Here is a 21,391-nt window from a genome sequence, read left to right as displayed (position 1 = left end):
ATATTGTATATTTCTTTGTCTATCAGAGTTATGTCTTAGTTCACTCTGTAAAATGTCGGTTAACTCTTTCCAATATTTTTCGATCGAGTATTTTTTTTAATCTTATTTTATTCATTAGATTATAGAGAGCTTAGAATTATCAAGGAATATGACAGTAATTGTCCATTCGTTTGATGTGTTTGTGCTTTTGATTTTGGTGTTTCATAAGGGACATTCCTTTTTAAATTTTCATTGGAGTATGGTAGTTTTTTTATATTTTCTTTTAATCATCTCTGTAAAATCAAAAATCGTTCATGTTAACCTTCTTTTTTTTTCATGTATTCGAAGTCAATAGAAACAGTAAATTATTGTTTTTCACTCGGAATTCTGTTAATGTTTTAATTTCTAGAAAGATTTGTAAACTACCATACTGTTTCATATTTTCAGTTGAACGATTTCGTTACTTAGCAGTATTACTTTTACAGTTGATCTTGTTTGAGGAAATAAACTTAAAACGTTTAATCCCGCTGCAAATGTTTGCACCTGTCCTAAGTCAGGAATCTGATGTACAGTAGTTGTCGTTTGTGTATGTAATTTATACGTGTTCCTCGTTTCTCGTTTTTTTTATAAAGATTAGACCGTTGGTTTTCCCGTTTGAATGGTTTTACACTAGTAATTTTGGGGCCCTTTATAGCTTTTTGTTCGGTGTGAGCCAAGGCTCCGTGTTAAAGGCCGTACATTGACCTATAATGGTTTACTTTTATAAATTGTTATTTGGATAGAGAGTTGTCTCATTGGTACTCACACCACATCTTCCTATATCGATTTAATATGGAAGTACTCAGTATGTTTTCACTTAAGACTTCTAAATTTGAGGATAATTTATTATTTTCAAATCAGCTAACCTATTTTAACTTGCACGGAATGAACATAAAACGTTTATGACCCTTCAATATTGTTGAACATGTGGTTTAAAAAACACACTTAACAAGCATCGCCTGGACACGTTTTATTTCTAAAGTATTGTTGAACTATTTAATTTGAAATCTCTATTTTTATTATACTACTAGTAATAGTCCAATTTAAGGTGCTTTATCTTGAAATACTCTTTGTGAAAGGGATAACAAAAAGAGGAGTATAGATAATGTTACCTATTTCTATAAATATGTGAATTCAGAAAGTAGGTAACGGTTAAAGTTGTGAAGGCCATTCATTAAAAGCTTCTATGAAACAATCTAAAATGTTCACTCCTCATAAATTATTTAGTCATGGAATGTAAAATGCACAATTTATTTTCTCTATGAAATAATAGATAGAAGAATCAGCCGTGAAAAAAAACGAATAAAAAACCCAGGTAAATTTCGAAGAATAATAATAGAACATCCCGAATCGACCTTATCAAAAGGATTATATAGCAAAATCAGTTAGGGTCTATATAGGGTATATTTGTATATTCGTTCATTTTCTATGTTATATATTATTTTTTTTTTAAAGTTTAAATATGGTTTCACTATTCTCTTTTCTATGAATTTTAATCACCCGCTATCCTTTACTTTTTGCCCAATTTACTCTTTTCCTTAGATATCAGAATAGTCATTTTATCATGAATTCTACCAATAATATTCTACTGAAGACTGTGCTATTCAGTTTGATGTGTGTGAGACGGTTACCCTGTCCACGTATCGGTCTCATTCATTAGAGAGTTCATACGATTTGTTCAGTTTTTGTTTTTTCATCTTGAATTGTTTTCTCAATCGATCGATTATATTGTAACTTCGGTACACTATTGTTTTCTAGATTCGAATGAACATTGGTCACATTGATTATTCATGAAAACTCATGCATTAAGGGGGAATAGGTTTAAGATCGCGAATTATTTTGGAACTTTGGTACTTTTTTTCAAATGTTGAAAACGTTGCATATGTTTATAGATATAAAGTAAAAACACAAAAATACTGAACTCCGAGGAAAATTCAAAAAGGAAAATCAAAAATCAAAAGGCAAACTCAAAAGTCCAAACACATCAAACGAATGGACAACAACTGTCATACTCCCGACCCGGTACAGGCATTCTCTAATGTAGATATAAGACGATGTGCCAATGAGACAACCTTCCATCCATGTCACAATTTGTAAAAGCAAGCTATAAAGGGTCCTAACAATTACTAGATTCTAGGAAAAAACATGTGCATGGATATTTCAGCAACTCCTTCAAATATTTTTGACGAGAAAAGTAAATAAACAAAAATACAAAACTACAAGTGAAATCAAAACTGAAAGTTCTTTATAATGCGGCAGAATTAAAAGCTCAAACACATCTAATGAAAAGAAAAACAACTATCATATTCCAAATTTAGTGCAGGCATTTCCTTAGTTAGAAAATTGTGAGTCAAACCATAGGTAGCTAAAACTCTCACTTGTATTACAGTCGCATATAATTCCATTTTATTGACGATTTTATTTTTTTATTATAGTGTTCTTTTTATGGGAACAGTGCTTCTCCCACCTTTTTCAAAGTAAATCATTCTTATCTGGTAATGGATTAAGATGGACAATTCACCTGTTATTGTTATCAATATTGTTTTGTTACAAAATAAACATCCAGCCTTGTATGTGGCAACTTGCTCTTATTGACATAATTACAGTAAGGCAACTTGTTTTCGAACTGTATGGAAACTTGCTAGTTTAATGCTATTTATATCGCGTTCTTTTTTTTTTTTTTAAGAAATTGTGTTTAAACTACAAATATATCTAATTATAAATTTAATTATAAATTTGATAGAAATACAATTTGCTTGAGTGACAGCATTGGTAAAAATGGAATACACGATATTATGCTACACAAGATTTTATCCGAATTGAATATTTATTTTCATCCGATGTATATTTTTTTCCCGCTAATTTTTTTTCATCAACAATAGATGACTGCATTTTGTGTTACCGAAATATTTTGTTCAACTTTTTCAAGGCTAAGTTATTTATTTTAAAAATTCCCACGTTTTGCAATACTGCAGTTAATACTGTAAACACTTACGCGTAGAACGATACTATAAAGTGATATATTAAGATTATATAGATACTTGAGATGTCATTATAGATTGTTTAATATTGTATGACAATTGACAAGTAAAAAACTTCATATTTAAAAGATAGTAAAATGTGTATTTTAATGAAATATAAAATTGATATAACGGAATGAAAGATTCGATTATTTTCATTTATTTCAGGGCTAAATGTTGAATGTTAAACTCATTTCTATAAAAACAACTATATCGGTCGAGTTTCATACATTTATAAGTTAAAAAAACAGAGAATGTGTGTTTCTAATCTAAACATCCACATGTTTATGCATTTTTTTTGTCTCACATGTAATGATTTATATCACTTCATTTGACAAAATATAAAATTTAAATTTAAAAATATATGTTTTAAACATCTTCTACGTGCAAAAGTACTACATAAACATAATTTGGACAAATACCCCCCTTTTATCCGCCATGACCACTACCCACCCCTCAAATTCTACCTGTGTTTAACTGTCTCATTTTAATTTAAGACAAACAGCATTAACACAATTGAAAACAGTTTCAAAAGCGGTAACCTCATCTAGAAACAATAGAAATGGTAAACATTCTTCCTTTGTTTTATTTTTCCTTTCTCTCCGCTTCGTTGTTACTCAATCCGGTGTATACGATGAGACAGTGAACAGTGCATCTCTCCAGGTGTTAAAATCGGGTTGAACACTATCTCATGTTTAATTACCAAAATTAATAGCCAACATCTCAGCTTTAATGACATTCAATAAATGGGCATGGTGATCACTTTTAAGAGTTAGTCAATGTAAAAGTATGAATTGTTCGAAACACTAAGGATTTTCTTATCACAGGCATGGATTACCTAAGCCGAATTTGGCACACCTTTTTGAACTTTATGTTCTCACTGCTCTTCAACTTTATACTTATTTGGCTTTCTTATTTTTATTATCTGAGCGTCACAAATGAGTCTTTGATAAATATTGTACTGTATATTTGATGAGTTTATTTTCTCAGGAACATTCAGTTCATTATTGCACGTAGCTATAAATAGAACACTGTCAGGAATACTATACAGAATTTTAAATGACATGAGTGGTTATCAATCAGGATTCTACTTCGTCAAAATTATCTCCCCATTACGCCAGTTCATTTTTACAATCGTAGAAATGAAAGCCAATGTAGGGATTTAGCTCTTGAAAACCGATAAATTTATCCAAATAGCACCATTACAATCCTTATATGTCAGTTGTATTTTAAAAGACAAACGATCTACTAGCTAATGAGCATCAGTTTATGTCTACATTTAGTCAACTTAAAACTTGTCTGATCGGTTGTCAGGCGGAGTTTTCGAAAACTCGTTAAGAAATATTACCCATACAGAAAAATTAAACAAAGAAACAAACAAAGAAACAAGCATAAATTAACATATTTATTTAAAAACCAGTTGTTGGCATGACACGGGTTATGTTCTTTTCATATATGTTATGATGGTATGATACTAAACCCCTAACTGGAAGGATTGTGCCTGATGTTCATATGATGAAATCATAATCTTTCAGTCAGTTTAATTGAAGTCTGGAGCTGGCATGTCAGTTAACTGCTAGTAGTCTGTTGTTATTTATGTATTATTGTCATTTTGTTTATTTTCTTTGGTTACAACTTCTGACATCAGACTCGGACTTCTCTTGATCTGAATTTTAATTTGCGTATAGTTATGCGTTTACTTTTCTACATTGGCTAGAGGTATAGGGGGAGGGTTGAGATCTCACAAACATGTTTAACCCCGCCGCATTTTTTGCGCCTGTCCCAAGTCAGGAGCCTCTGGCCTTTGTTAGTCTTGTATTATTTTAATTTTAGTTTCTTGTGTACAATTTGGAAATTAGTATGGCGTTCATTATCACTGAACTAGTATATATTTGTTTAGTGGCCAGCTGAAGGACGACTCCGGGTGCGGGAATTTCTCGCTACATTGAAGACCTGTTGGCGACCTTCTGCTGTTGTTATTTCTATGGTCGGGTTGTTGTCTCTTTGGCACATTCTCCATTTCCATTCTCAATTTTATAAACAAAAACACAGATAACTTTAATATATCTTTCATAACACTATACCACGCTAATGCGGAAAATTTACAAATCATTATAAGAAAACATTTGCACTCAATGCAAGACAACCCGCAGTTCAAAAATCTCTTTGATAAAAAAAAACTACAATAGCATTCAAAAGAAACAGGAACATTGGGGAAATCGTTAAGAAACACTTGAAATAAATCAATGTCGCCCAATAGAAATTAATTAGACAGTTACACTAAAACCAAAAGAAGGTGCGCTGACAATGAAAAATGCATATTGAAATGTATCTTAAACTTAATCTAATAACCCAAAACCAGTGATTCATACGTTGATAAAACGAACAATAATAAATAAAAAGGTACAATAATAAATAAAATGTACAAAATAATAAACAAATAAACATTAAGGGAATACAAAAACAAAACGGACGACCTCTAAAGAGAGTTACCTGGAATATAATTCCGAAAGAACTCGAAACATTGTACACGTAGTACGTAATCAATGTAAGGTCGAAAATGTGATCTATACTATAAATGGGGGGATATTGAATCAATATACCTATAATTTATGAAAAGGTCAGGGTTTTTTTAACAGATTTAAAAACAATGTCATACATTTTTACATATATATATCAATAAAGGCAACAGTAGTATACCGCTGTTCAAAACTCATAAATCCATGGACAAAAAACAAAATCGGGATAACAAACTAAAACCGAGGGAAACGCATTAAATATAAGAGGAGAACAACGACATAACACTAAAATGTAACACATATAGACAAAATCCCACGAGAATAACAAATATAACATATATATATATAACATCAAAACCAAATACATGAATTTGGGATAGACAAGTACCGTGACACGTCTTATCGCAATGTGAATTTACACTCAAAAATAAGAGAAAACAAACGACACAACGTTATAATGTAATACACACAGAAACGAACTATAATATAACAATGACCATATTCCTGACTTGGTACAGGGCATTTTTAAAGGAAAAAATGGTGGGTTGAACCTGGTTTTGTGGCATGCCAAACCTCGCACTTTTATGGCCATATGAAATATAACATCAAAATGACAACACAGGACTACAATATAAATAAATTGGAGAACACAATTGACAAAGAATCACACGAACAACAGCCAACAAAAGGCAACAAGTTTAAAATTTTAATACGCCAGAAGTGTATTTTGTCCACACAAGACCTATGTGTGACGCACAGATACAAAAGTTTGAAAGCCGAAACGAGTACAAAGTTGAACAGCATCGAGGACCAAAAGATCAAAAAGGTTGTGCCAAAAACGGCAAGGGTTTTCCGTTAAGTTACCAGAAAATCCCTATAATTTAGAGTAATTTATACTTTTGCAAACAGTAAATTTAATAAAATGAATATTCAAAAGATGTACATGATAAAGCTGAAGTATTAACTAATTACAGGAAACAACTGAAATACATTTACATAACCAGACATTTGAAACACAAAAGTAGACACATCCGAATACGTTTAAACCTCTACGCCAAGTGACGTCCTATTTGAAACTGAAAAATGACGAAAAAATGACGTCATTAGAATTAGTAAAACAGAGCATCAAAAAATGAAAAATGACGAAAAAATGACGTCATTAGAATTAGGATTAATTTAAGATTATATATTTGAACTAAATACTGATATTGCATTTAATAACAAAGCACATTTTAATTCTTATTAATATAAAACTGAGGTAGCAATTAACTATATTATAAAACTATGTCAGGTTTGTTATGAATCTAACTTCAAACGTAAAATATCGTACTGATTACTTTGAACGAAATCAAATAATTTTCTGACATGAATTTTTCGAAAATTCCTTTAATATCAGATCTGTATCACTTGATTTATAATTTTTCAATGACTTAATCGCTTTGACAACCTCGTCTACAGTATTTAAAGAATTCAGTTCAACATTCAGATTAGTTACAGCATTACAATCAATATCATCTGTAAAATCACCATCCTGATCATGTTGTACGTTACTCAATTTCTTAAAATTATCATAAAAACATTCAAGTGATATCTTCTCTAGTACATTTGTCTGTGTATTACTTGATTTGTTAGGGAATGACCAATAAGAATAAGGATCACTTTGTTCTTACTCTCTACAGATTTTACCCGGCAATTGTAACTTTTGGCTTTATCATAATCCTTCCTTTTAGTATAACACTCTTGATTAAACCATGGTTTATTAACCTTACAATTTTTTATGTTTCTATTAGAATTATTGTTTACAACATTTTTTTCTTTCAACATACCTACCACATTCAGAAGCAGCTTGTATAATATTATTATTACATTCTTCAATTAAACTGTTAATTGAGTCTCCATTTACACTTGCAATATCAAAGGCATCCAATTTATCATTCAAACATACAATATTTTCATTATTCAAACAATCATTAAAGGGGCACTAGCTACGAGATGTATACAAATTTAAAGTATCATTTGTTTTTGTTCAATCAATAATAAAAGTGAAATAGTGAAATAATAATTCGCTTTAAGCAGCCAAAATGGTTCAATTTTATCAAATTAAGCTAAATAAATTTTGATAATGAATTATTCACTTGCAAGTGAAAAAGTCGACCTCATTAAATCCGTATTCATGTGAACTTCAATTTAACCCCTTAACTAGAGATGGACAACGCATGATTTGTAAGTGTGTTGTTTATTTAAAGGAAAGGAATGTCAACATTGAAAGTGAAACAAAGGTAAATCATTTGATGACTGATTCGATCCACTAAAAATCTTTCTTCTACATGTAAAAACGACGAGAAACATTTATTTCTAATCTATAAAATAAAATTAAACAGACCTATAAAAATTCAAATGCACGTGTTGGCTTAATCTATTTATATCTAATCATTAGTATATTTATGTTTACATCGCTTATATGGTCATCTGAGGTCAACTCGATATTTAATTAGATGGAGTTTAGGCTTAAATACACACGAAACGAAACTACATATTATTGACTCTATGCTCTGTAAACTGTTTATTTCACACTTTTGATAGTTTGGATAAATGTTTTACATTGTTATAAATAAAATATGAAAATTTGAGTCAAATCGGTGACCATGAATTTGACAGCTAGTGCCCCTTTAAAATACTGAAGGTTTTTGCTATCCCAGACTGCTTTTACAATAAGGCTGGGTTCACCAGAGTTAATACATTTATCCACATCAATCAATTTACACATTATTTTAACATGCAATGCATTGTGAACATCACTTATCGTTGGGTCAATTGGTAATCTTTTAAATTCTGATATATAAGGAAAAAGTTCAGGTGATAAAATACAGTAATCAACAATAGTGGTGTTTTTACAAGTTCACGACAACAACGGTATTTCGATGAGGTTTGTTCTCCTCTTTCCAATGATATAAAATATAGCCGTGTATTATTCCGTTAAGGCAAATCGATCAAATTTGTTGATTGGGCACCCTACGACTATACCTTTGTACTATAGTAAACATTACAGTAAGCATTATCGCCTTCTCTAACAAAGAGCTGCGTTTCTTTTGTTCTATTCCAACCGGCTTTCCGCCTGTCTTATGATCACGAACTGTAGTTAAATTCTTTTTAATATTGTATGCCAATACAGCTCTTTAAAAAAAAAGTCGTTTATCGAATATTTCGGGATTCTGTTTTACGTTACGGTATGCAGCTGTGCAACGTTTGTTGTTAATTTTTGTTAATAAAGATATGTATAAGATACATTTACTTTTATATTTAATTGATAATATCAATAAGTTGGAACCCGATAAGAATCAAGTTTATTTGTCACCATGATTAACTGGTTGACCTATACCCTTTGTCTGTGGTAGGATAATAATTTTATCATGAGTTCTACAAATTATATTCTATTCCTGATTGTGATATTTTAAAGAGCGTGAATTTGCATGGCAAGTAATGCGCACATGAGAAGCTTAACCTGTCGATGCACCGGTATCATTCATTGTAGACTTAATGCGATTCCTTCAGTTTTTGTTTTTACCTCGATGTTTTTCTTAATCGATCGATGATATATTAAAATTTTTGTGTTCTATATTCGAATAAAACATTGATCATACGGTGAAATACGTTTGAAGTCGGGATTTATTTAGAAACTGTGGTACTTTTTTCAAATGTTGAAAACGTTGCATATGTTAGTACATGGATATTACAGCAATTTTTTCATTTATTGTTGACGTAAAAGCAAAATAACAAAAATACCGAAGGAAAATTCAAAAAAGGAAAGTTCTTAACACAATGGTAAAATCAGACGCTTAAAATCATCTAACGAATGGAAAACAACTGTCATATTTCTGACTTGGTACAAACATTGTCTTATGTAGAACATGGTTGGGTTGTCAACGTATAGTTGTTCCGCCTAACAGAAGTTCCAATGGAAACTTTGTTATCAACATTGTCATAATATCTATTCCTGTTGGAACAAGTATTCTATACAACTTATTCCGTTAGGAACATATACTGTAATATTTATTCCTGTGGAAATAATATTCTAGAATATATTTTCCTTTTGGAACTTATGTTATGAAGGAACTTCTAATCCGTGACAGGTCGAACCTAGTTGTATATCTAGCTTAAACTCTCACTCATGACAGTCGCTCAGAATCCCATTATATTAACGGAAAATTTTTAATAAAAGTCTTCTTTTTATGGAAATAGTCTTTCTTTCCACTTGTTCGAAGTAAGTCACTCTTATATGGTTATGGATGAAAAAGCGAAAACTCACCTGTCATTGTTATCAATATTGTCTTATGATCAGGTAAATAGACATGACATGTTAGACTCAACGTTATACCATTTATTAAGATTGAATTTGAAACTTTTTAACTCTTTGCTATCGATGAAGACTTAAATTGAGAAAAGAAATGAGGAATGTGTGAAAGAGACAACAACCCGACAAAAAAGCAGCCGAAGGCCACCAAAGGTGAAAATCCTGCACCCGTAGGCGTGCTTCAGGTGGCCCCTAAACAAAAATGTGCTAGTGTACAGTGATAATGGACGTCATACTAAACTCCAAAATGTATAAAATAAAATTAAATTAAAAATTAAGAGGCTCCTGACTTGGAACAAGTGTTTTTTGATATCTCAACCATCCCTTATACCTCTAGCCATTATAGAAAAAACAAACACACAACAATACGCACAGTAAAACTCAGTTTTAAAGAAGTCCGAGTCCAATGTCAGAATAGGTAACAAAAGAAACTAAACAAATTGACAATGATACATAAATTAACAAAGAACTACTAGCAGTTACTGATATGCCTTCTTCAGATCTCAATTTAACTGATTGAAAGATAATGTCTTCATCACATGAATATCAGGCACAATCCCTCCCGTTTGGGGGGGGGAGGGGGGTGGGGGTTGGGTGGATGTGGGGGTAGTATCATACCATCATAAAATAAAGGAGAAAAACAAAACCCGTATCATGCTAATACGGAATAAATGTGTTTATTTCCGATGCAAAGACCCAATAAGTTAATCAATATTAAAACCAAAATATGCAATCTTTCATGACCTAACAACAGTATCGTAACTATATCCCTTCTTAATAAATCTGTTGAAAAGTATGTTAGCTTTTGAGGTGAATGTTATCTTTTAACGTCATTCTCCTATTTGTGTCGTAGACTTTCAGTCTCTTCGGCGTTACATTTGTTTTAAAATTCACCTTACAAAGCCTGATCATTAGCATACTAATCTTGTTAAATATGTGTTTGCTTAAATATCGATTTTGTCCTGCCTATGGATAAACTTTTACCCATATGACGTTAAAAAGTAAAATAATAAAAACAAAGCTCAAACAATCAAACAAATAGAAAACAACTGTCAAGTTCCTGTATTGGTACAAACATTTACTCATGTAGAAAATGGGGGATTGAACCTCGTTTTACAGCTAGCTGAACCTCTCACTTATATGAAAATCGCATCAAATTCTATTATATTAAAAACGATGCGTGGACAAAACAGGCACTATAAATAAAAATGTCAAAATAGGGGTACAGCAGTCAACACTGTGTTATCATCTTAATAACTATAAAAACAAACAAATGTAACAAAGAAGCGCAAGAAGCCATACATCGAATTTAACAATCTAATTTTGCTTTTTTATAATACGATTTTATTTATCTGTGTACAATTCACCAATAAAGGATTGTTTTATTTTATTTTAGTGTATTTTAGTTGAATATTGAAAAAGCTACATTTTTACTGATACATGTAGATGGATTTTAACCTGTTGGAATGAATAAATAAAAAAAAACATCTACTTCAGTCTTTAAACCAAATTCATCCCAATGTATGAAATTGAAAATAGACAAGAACAAATTACATTTAAAGGTAAATTAATGATGCAGATGTCATTTATTTTTAATCAATAGATAACATCAGCACTGTGTATCAACGCCAGCAAAATTGGGTAACCACGAATCGGATATAAAAGGTAAAAAATGTAAAGAAGGTAAGAATTCTTTTAATTTTAGACATTTCTACCTTTCCGAATAGTTTTTCCGCTTTAAAACGATTTTCTGATATGTAAAGCTTGAATTTAGCATGTAGAAAACAGACAAGATGTTGTGTTATTCTCCAAAACTGTTCACTTGTTTCCAAACAATTTTGAGGCAGATTGCCCTCCAACGTCCCATTGTTAAGATATTCAACTGGTTTTCATTCTTTTTACACACAAGGATTTAGATTATGATAGTGTTACTTCATATTTACTGAAATTCACTATCAAAAAGTTTTCTAAAGAAAATCGATCAAAATCGAATCCATCCTGAGGTACGGCCACTTGCTCTTGTTGAAAAAATCACAGGACGGCAACTTGATTTAGAACTGCATGGCAACTGATTTATTGTCGTATTTTGAAGCCTTATTGTCACCTTAGTAAACAACCAACAAAGAAGCATAGACAATGAGCACGCGCATAACATGTATAACAAGATATAATAGTTGATCTCAATGACAGATCCATGCTTATTGTGATCACCGAGTTTTTGTAGAGAAAGAACACGTTGAGGTTATTGCATACGGAAAACAACTAACCATTTAGTTATATGTATCATTTTTTTTTAATTTGAAGTTGCATAAGACTTCAAAAACAGAATGTTTGATTGAAATCAAAATATCCACATGCTGCTGCACACTTGTAATAATTAAACTCATCATAGATACCAGGACTAAATTAAGTTTATACGCCAGACGCGCGTTTCGTCTACAAAAGACTGATCAGTGACGATTAATCTATATCATTTCATTTGACACAATATCAAAATTAGAAATACATGTATCAAACATCTTTTACGCGGCGAAAAAGTACTACAAAAAGAGAATTTGGACGAAAACCTCCCCTTTTCCACCACCAACACTATCACAACCTAATCCCCACATTCTACCTCTCTAACGCTCTACAACTAACACACTTTATAATAGGCCAAACAGCATTAAAACCATTGAAATTTTGACACTAATATTTTGAACACTGTTACGTCCTACAGAATTGACACAAAAGGGCTGCAAGAAGTGTTTAGAATTTTACACTTTCATTAACAGTGTAAGATGTAACATCAGCAGCTCGAACCCGGTAAAAAAGAGAATACCAAAATATTTACATATTTAAGGAAAACTTCACTGTATACCGCCACTTTGGATTGTACAAAAGTATTACAGAGGGAGAGCCGGAGGGGTCCGGATCCCGAAATCCCGGGCTTAAAAACCTAAAATCCCGAGGTCCCGAATTTAGAAAAAATTAAATCCCGACATCTCGAAAATCGAAAAAAGAAATCCCGGATCCCGAAAGGGTCAATCCCGAAATCCCGAGCTTAAAACAGCTGATTCCAACGTCCCGAAAAAGGCCCTGCCCCCCCTCCCCCAGTACACAATCGGTCTAGTTCTTTTCTCAAATCCTAAAATTTGAGACGCAATGTATGTGAAAGACTGTTTGTTTGTATAAAAAAAAGGTGATTTATTCCATTATCCAAAAATGATTTACAGCTCGTTTAGATAAATGTTTGCTCAAGCACTGTTATTAAGATTGACATCTGAAAACAATATACATAGGCGGATTTAAACTTGTATTCACTTTATATTTAAATTTGATTAGACATAATATGAATACTTGTTGCTTGGAAAAATAGCCCGGAGACCCATTTCTTCTATCACATTTATGAAAAAGGCTCAGTAATTTTTTTTATCAAAGTATAAGAAAAATATCTATTGTATACAGATGATCAACATAAAAACAAAATTGTTCCAACCCATAGTTTTAAATAGTAAACCGTGTAGAATATGTATTGGCAATTAAGGTATCAAATGCAAGAATATCGTATGACTGATAATTTAGAATGATAAATTAAGGATTGAAGGAAATCTAAAAAAGAGTTTATATGTTCCAGACCGTATGAGTATTTGGACCGTACGCGTACGGTCTGGACCGTATGTGTACTTTGTCAAGATACGCATACGGTCTGACTAATATTAAGAAGTTGCTCAAGTTTATTAGATACAAATGTATATAACAGATGAACATAACTTATATCTCAAATTAATATAAAAAGTTCAATAGTAATTGAATAAAAAGTTTTAATATTATAACTTAAAAAAGATCACGCTTATTTAATCTGTTAATGTCCTGTATTTAGCAAGTCAGTAATTCATTAATTGGAGCCAAGTAGGCTCATTGAAATTGAAGTTATCGGAAGTAAACTTAAAGTGGGAGGACAATTGTTTTTGAATATTTAGGAACTTTACAAAAAAAAATGCATATGCAAAGGAACATGCATGAACAAAATATGTTAATTTAAAAAAAAAATATGACGTTCTTTGTGGAAGCCAGTCTCAACTTGAGTACCAAAATCGGTTTCACGGATAAACAAATATTTAATTTCAATTGCTCGCTTTATCCCTTTTTCCATCTAACTGTAATAATAACAATTTGTATAACTAAAAATATAGATTTTGATAAATGTTTGTACAAATTAAACCCATATGATCCCAAAACATGAATGGTCTGGAACATATATAGTGAGTAAAATTTGTACCGGTGAGAAGAATGCTCTGATATATATGAATAACGGTATATCGGCCTTGATCCAAAACAATGTTTGAAATTTGAAAAATTAAACATAGAAAGCAATGGGGTCAAGAATTGGTGGGGTGCGTTTTTTTTCAAAATTTTGGTAAACAAACTGACCTAAAAACCAGATAGTTATGTAAAACACATCAGAGGCGTTATCTGATAATTCATATCTTTAATAATAACCTACATCGCAAGCACTCGAGCTGTGGCTATTATCTCTGGTTACCTTACATTCATATATAAAAGCAAACCATGAGGAAATTTGTATATTTTGTAAAATTACTTGATTTTCTTTTTTTCTCATCAAAGTTTATTTTAAATTGGCAAAGTATGTACGCACACAAAAAGACCACTTTTTTGGTGAGATTATGTCAATAGTTATAATTAAGCTTCTCTTACATTATTTTGTTATTTCTTGGATGTGCCCGATGGTTCCATGCAGGAAATAACGATGGAAAATGCATACATCCTGTATTCTGTATTTTTCATCGTTTGCATGAAAACGGTAGATATTATGATGTAATTGAAATGTCATTCGATAAATTGTATGTTTTCATTGAGATTTCCTGACTGTAGGCAATTCTAAACAATATGTGCATATTTAAAATAGTTGTCAAATATTTAATGCCTTCTTCTTTGTCTGAAAAAAGGAAGAAAAAAAAAACAATTGAAAAGTAGTATCTTGCCAACGGGATGACGGAGAGCGACTGACCTTCAAATTGTCTTGTACCAAGTAAAAACACTGAATCTTGTTTTTGAATTCTACTATTTTGCATGACAAGTAAAGCTTTAAATATTAGGAAACCATTTCAAAAGCGGTACCTTCATCGAAACAGTACAAATGGTTAAAACATTCCCCATTTCCTTTCTCAATTTTATATACTTTACTTGTTTATCTGTTTTTTCCTTTCGCTTTGTATCGTTGATACCAAATTCGATTGCGATATTACGCAATGACTAGTGCATCCCTCAAGGTAACATAATTAGATTGACCACATCGCATGGTTTATAACCCAAATAAATGGGCAACAACTCAGTGTGATTACTTTTTTTTTTTGGACCTTCAATAAATAGGCACCATTCGAAGTTGAACATAGCAGATGGTGAACATTGTTCATAGTAAGGTTGTACTGTTCCTTTTATGAGTTTATTTTCTCAGTAAAATACACCACATTATTGCATTCAAATATAAATAGAAGAATGCCAGGAATACTATACAGACTTCTAAGTGACATTAGTAAGTTTTTATAATCACATACTGTGTTGATGAATTCCTTTCGATATTGTATGCTAATAAAGTACGTTAATTTGGATTTCAAGTCCTTGTATCGCATATTTAGGCATTTTATGTATGTTTGACATTACTGCATGCAGCTGAATATCTTTTTTTTAACTTAAGTTTGGTGATTAAGCCATTAATAAGATAATTTTACCTTAAAATTTAATTTGTAAAATCAGTAAGTTTGGAACCTACTCAGAATCAAGAATAAGTTCGTTTACTTTATAGACCTTCGTACATCAATAATCAATTTCGTAATCGATAGCAAGGCCTTCATTGAACCGGGGTGTTGAATTGAGTTTTGATATTTGACCGTCAATTTGGTTCAGTCGTTTCTGAAAAAATGTAGATATGATCAATTACTAAAATCAGCAACAAATAACATAATGAACGTCAATCCTCACTCATGAATGTTTGGAAACAAAGACAAGTAATTTAACGTCGAAAGACGACAAAAAAGAAACATTTCCAACCAATGGGTGCTAAGAAATGTAATAGTAACAGTTTAAACTGTCTCATTGAACCGTAATCATACAAAATATGAATTGAATATAAATGAAAAATATTTACAAAAAATCAAATTATGGATGTGGATAAAGAATATATATTTATTTGTACAAAAACACCTTGGGTATAAAGTAGCATATCCTTTGTCACCAAATACACTTTAACGACCTAAAAAAAATCTCATTTCATTTTTATTTTACAGCAGAAAAATGGTAATTGTGGGTACTCCATATGTACTATGTCACTTCATCGTATCAACGTAACAACCTTCAAAGAATGATTTTTTAGATGCATAGGAGAGACCAATACACCATCTAATAATATTTTTTTGTACCACAAGTGCAAAAGCGGTTGTCGGTATTTATCAAAACATGAGGAAACAACGCAATTTCGTGTGTTTCATTTTTGGGTTTTTACTTTTTATGTTCGTTTATTTTGCAAACTACCAGCATATTCGTATAACTGATATTGAGTTGCCAGACGAAAGGTTGATTTATGTACCTGAAGTAAAAAATACAAGTGCCGCCTTTTTAGTAGACACTTCTGCTTGCAAAATTCCGAATATAGATCCATTTGATAAATCAGTGAAACGAATGTTAAAAAATGGAACAGCTTTAAAGTGTGCTGTGAAGGATGATATAGTATATTCGAATGGAAATACTATAATCATTAATTGGAAAGCTGTTAATAACTCGAAATTAAAAAATAAAATGAAATACTGCAAATATGAAGTCATTTGGCGACCCTATAATGAAATGCAAGATCACAACTATATGAAATTCTTAAACGAAAGTGATAAATTTGTAGATCGTGTTAATATATCAGTTGAATTTGTTCGTGTAAAATGCTACACTGGAGCTGGCCTAAAGTTGTATACAAATTTCTTCTCTTTTGTTCATTTAAAAGAAGACGTCGAAGATAGATGCGAAAAAAATGCAAAACAATTTGAAAACACACGAAAAGAAGAATTGAACATTTTGATGTTGGGTGTTGATTCAATAGCTCGAAATAATATGCTACGTTATATGAAGAAAACTTGGTCGTATTTGGTCAACGAAGTCAACGCAGTTGATCTACTTGGTTATAATAAAGTTGCTGATAACACTTTTGTAAATATAGTTCCAATGACGGCTGGAAAATATGTTGATCAGTTACCATGGAACGAATCAATAAGGTGGACGCCAATGGACAACTATAATTTCATATGGAATAATTATTCTGCAAAGGGGTATAGAACTTTCTATGCTGAAGATCATCCTGATATTGCAATTTTTGATTTTGGAAAATCTGGTTTTAAAAAACCTCCTGGTGATTACTTCAATAGGCCTTTAAGTATCGCTATGGAAAAAACTAAAGACGTTTGGAATTCTGATCATTATTGTGTGCATGGAAGAATAGAAACTAATATAGTTTTAGACTATTTAAAGAATTTTGCGAAGACATTTCAATCTAAACCGCATTTTTCCTTCTCATTCATCACACGACTAACACATGCATATATCGAGGAAACATATAAAGCAGACGACATTTACCTCAAATTTTTCAAAGACATGTATGAAGGCGGTAACTTAAAAAACACAGTTGTTTTCTTTTTCAGTGACCATGGGATGCGTTTTGGTGATGTAAGAGAAACATTCGTAGGAAAATTGGAAGAACGTCTTCCTTTTATGTTAATCGCATTCCCTCCATGGTTCATTAAAAAATATCCAGACACTCATAGAAATTTACAGATAAATGCTAGAAGACTTACAACTCCTTTCGATATATTTGCCACTTTAGAACATATTCTAGATTTCGATGGTATTCAGAAAAATGAAGTGAAAAAGCAAAGATCAATGAGCTTACTTAATGAAATTCCAGAGGATAGAACGTGTGATGAAGCTGATATCCTACCTCATTGGTGTACTTGTTCTAAACATGAAGAATTAGATATTCAAAATAAGACAGTTATCAAAATTGGTGTAACTCTAATATCAAAGATTAATCAAGATTTAAAAGATTCTTTTGACGTTTGTGAAAAATTACACTTGAAATCTATAAAATATGCTCTGCGTGTCATACCGTCCGATAAAGTGCTTCGATTCGAACAGAGCAAGAATGACGTCATAGATAGGAAGGTTATATACGGCGATCGAGTAAAGTCTTATATTGATTATCAGATAACCGTACAAACACAGCCGGGAGATGCCGTCTTTGAAGGGACGTTACGGTATGACGAGAAAGGAAAAACGTATGACTTAGTAGGTGATGTCAGTCGAATTAATAAGTACGGTGATCAATCACACTGTATTGAGCAACATCATCTTAAAAAACTTTGTTACTGTAAAATACAGCCATAGAATGTAAAAATCAGTCGTTTTATATTAAAAAAAATCTCCAAAGTCATCAATTAGAAACAAATACCAAGAAAAAAAAATGAACCAAATTAAGGTTTTTTGAAGAAGTTTGCCGATGTTCTAACCTCTTTAATCAAATAAGAAAAGAAGAACTGTTTGCGGTTAATATCTCTAGGTAAAAATTACATCTGACGATTTGCCTTAGCCTTTTAAGATTAATGCTTAAAAAGTTTTGTTTATAAGACTCTTAAAACAATTGATGTCCAGCATATACAATGCAGAAACATTAGTCTTGTATACCTAACTTTATATCATAATATCTATATTTCATTTTTCTAAAAGCAGCTCTGCCTTACTAGAATGAATTAATACAAACATAATATTCATCTTTAAAATGCGTTTCATAGGAATACAAGTACAAATTTTAGTTTTCCTTTATTAATTTTTAGCGAATTTAAAAGGGCACTAGCTACGAGATATATACAAATCAAAAGTATGATTTTTTTTGTTCATTCATTAATGAAATAGTGAAATAATAGTTTTCGTTTATCAGCTAAAATGGTCCATTTTTTTCAAATTAAGCTAATAAATGTTGATAATGAATTATTCACTTGCAAGTAAATAATTTGACCTCATTAAATCCTTATTCATGTGAACTCCAATTTAACCCCGTAGAAAAAGATAGAATAACGAATGCAATGTCCGTGTAAGGGTATTTAAAGGAAAAGAATGTCAAAATTGAAAGTGAAACAAAGGTAAATAATTTGATTAACTGATTTGATCCACACAAAATTATTCTTTTAAAAGTAAAAACGACCATAAATATAAATTTATAATCTATATTACAAAATTTAACAGACCTATAAAAATCCAATTGCACGAGTTGCTTCATCTATTTATATCTATGTTTAGGTTTACATCGCTTATATGGTCATAGAAGGTCAACTCGATAGTTAATTAGATGACTAAAATTCACACGAAACGAAGCTACATCTTATTGAGACTATGTCCTGTAAATTGTTTAATTTATACTTTTGATAGTTTGGAAAAACGTTTTACATTGTTATAAATACAATATGAGAATCTGAGTCGGTGAATATGAATTTGGCAGCTAGTGCCCCTTTACTCTTGAATCTTTGTTTATATGTTTTTGGAAGGAAAATGTCAGAATCTGCTTAACCTTCCAGAACATCTGAGATTATCCCGAATTTTGTGGTGTTGGTGTTGGTTTTGCTCAGTTTTTGTTGTGTTTTGTCTTTGTGTGTTCAGTTTTTGCCATGGCTTTGTCAGTTTTTTTTTCGACATGTGAGTTTGAATATCTCATTGTAATATTTCACTTCTTTTTCAAGACAACACTTCTATAAACATTTGTTTAAGGTGATACCCAACACTTTCACTGAAATTAATTTGGCTCGTTTAATTTTCATAAAATTTTGTCAAAGTATTAACTTTGACCCTTTAACAAAATATAAAAATTTCAAAAATTTTGAACCAACCGTTTTGTCAGAAAAATTACACTGGGTATATAGCAGTTTGACAAACACCAATTTTGATCATTGAAAAGCCTAATATTCCCTTTACAACACAACGTAATTAAAACGTTAAGCTAACTTTACAGAGTTATCTCCCTGTAGTGTTAGGTACCACCTTAAATGAAATGAAATAGAAAGTTTGATATATAAGTTATGTTTTCTTAAACTTGTAATAGACTTACGTCATAACTACAATCCCCTTCCCTTTCATGAATGTGATTCACCGAATAAGACTATTTACCGGATTTGTTATAACATGAGCAACATGACGGGTGCCACATGTGGAGCAGGATCTGTTTACCATTCCGGAGCATCTGAGATCACCCCTAGTTTTTGGTGGGGTTCGTGTTGCTTATTCTTTAGTTTTCTATGTTGTGTCATGTGTACTATTGTTTGTCTGTTTGTCTTTTTCATTTTTAGCCATGGCATTGTCAGTTTATTTTCGATTTATGAGTTTGACGGTCCCTCTGGTATCTTTTGTCCCTCTTTTAAGGTTTATCTATTGTGTCATATATGACTTGACAAACGGTTATTATTACTGACAGGTGTTAACCGATGTAAAAAAATAATCTCAAATGTAATTTACATTATTTAGATCTCGGTCAAAGAACTGGAATAAAAAGAAATCCTTTATTGATAGGAAAGACATGAATGCTTTGCATGAAATAATAGTAAACAAAAAACATCTAAATTACAAAAAGTCATGGACTCGTACAACAAAAGGAGGTCTGGGATGTTTGCCAATGAGCTAACATCCACAAATAACCAACAGACGAGGATTAACAAATATAGGTCACATATCGCCTACACCATTGTAACCGTTACGTGAACTTACAATTATATATATATATATATATATATATATGGCGCAACATATCCGTCGCCGAAAAATAGTTCAACAATAGTAACATGTTCATTATCGTTTAGTAGTTTTTTCGGTATTTGCTATGACGCTCTAAGACTGTCATCAACTTATGAGTTTGAATATTCGAATTTCCCATTGTATCTTTCGCCATTCTATTGTTGTTTTGAGATATTTGAACAAGGGGTAAATTTTGTGCGACTGTAATACAAGTGAGAGGTTAATCTAGCTATAAAACCAGGTTTAATCCACCGTGTTTTACTAAAGGAAATGATTAGTATGTAACAACTACAGACGATCAAAATATTTGAACAAAAATATGGTGACAATGCATAAAGTAAAATCACAAAATTTCTGACCTCCGATGAAAATTCAAAACGGACAGTCCATAATCAACTGGAAAAATCAAAAGCTCAATCACATCAAACGAATGGATAACAACTGTCATATTCCTGACTTGGTACAGGCATTTTCTTATGTAGAAAATGGTTGATTAATTAGATATAGGAAGATGTGGTGTGAGTGCCCAATAACAATTTAAAAAAAGTAAACCATTATAGGTCAATGTACGGCCTTCAACACGGAGCCTTGGCTCACACCGAACAACAAGCTATAAAGGACCCCAAAATTACTAGTGTAAAACCATTTAAACGGAAAAACCAACAGTC

General features: G+C 31.5%; 1 protein-coding gene across 8 annotated transcripts in view; it reads left to right on the top strand.

Annotated features, from left to right (window-relative positions):
- Positions 1 to 18,378, top strand: part of LOC139485189 (uncharacterized) — a 28,955-nt gene extending 10,577 nt beyond the window's left edge. For 3 of the 8 annotated variants that reach the window (XM_071269432.1, XM_071269429.1, XM_071269431.1), the window contains exons 2-3: positions 11,512 to 11,573; positions 16,196 to 18,378. In XM_071269432.1, the coding sequence (XP_071125533.1) occupies positions 16,365 to 18,332 (1,968 nt within the window). In that variant the 5' untranslated portion in view covers positions 11,512 to 11,573; positions 16,196 to 16,364 and the 3' untranslated portion in view covers positions 18,333 to 18,378. Of the gene's footprint in view, positions 1 to 11,511; positions 11,592 to 16,195 lie in introns of all 8 variants that reach the window. The other 5 variants (XM_071269430.1, XM_071269427.1, XM_071269428.1 and 2 more) reach the window with 2 other exon arrangements.
- Positions 18,379 to 21,391: the final 3,013 nt, after the last annotated feature.

The sequence above is a fragment of the Mytilus edulis genome, chromosome 8 (genome assembly GCF_963676685.1).
Source record: "Mytilus edulis chromosome 8, xbMytEdul2.2, whole genome shotgun sequence".
Taxonomy (NCBI): domain Eukaryota; kingdom Metazoa; phylum Mollusca; class Bivalvia; order Mytilida; family Mytilidae; genus Mytilus; species Mytilus edulis.
The sequence above is the reverse complement of the archived record's forward strand: the minus strand, read 5'-3'. Positions and strand labels throughout refer to the sequence as shown.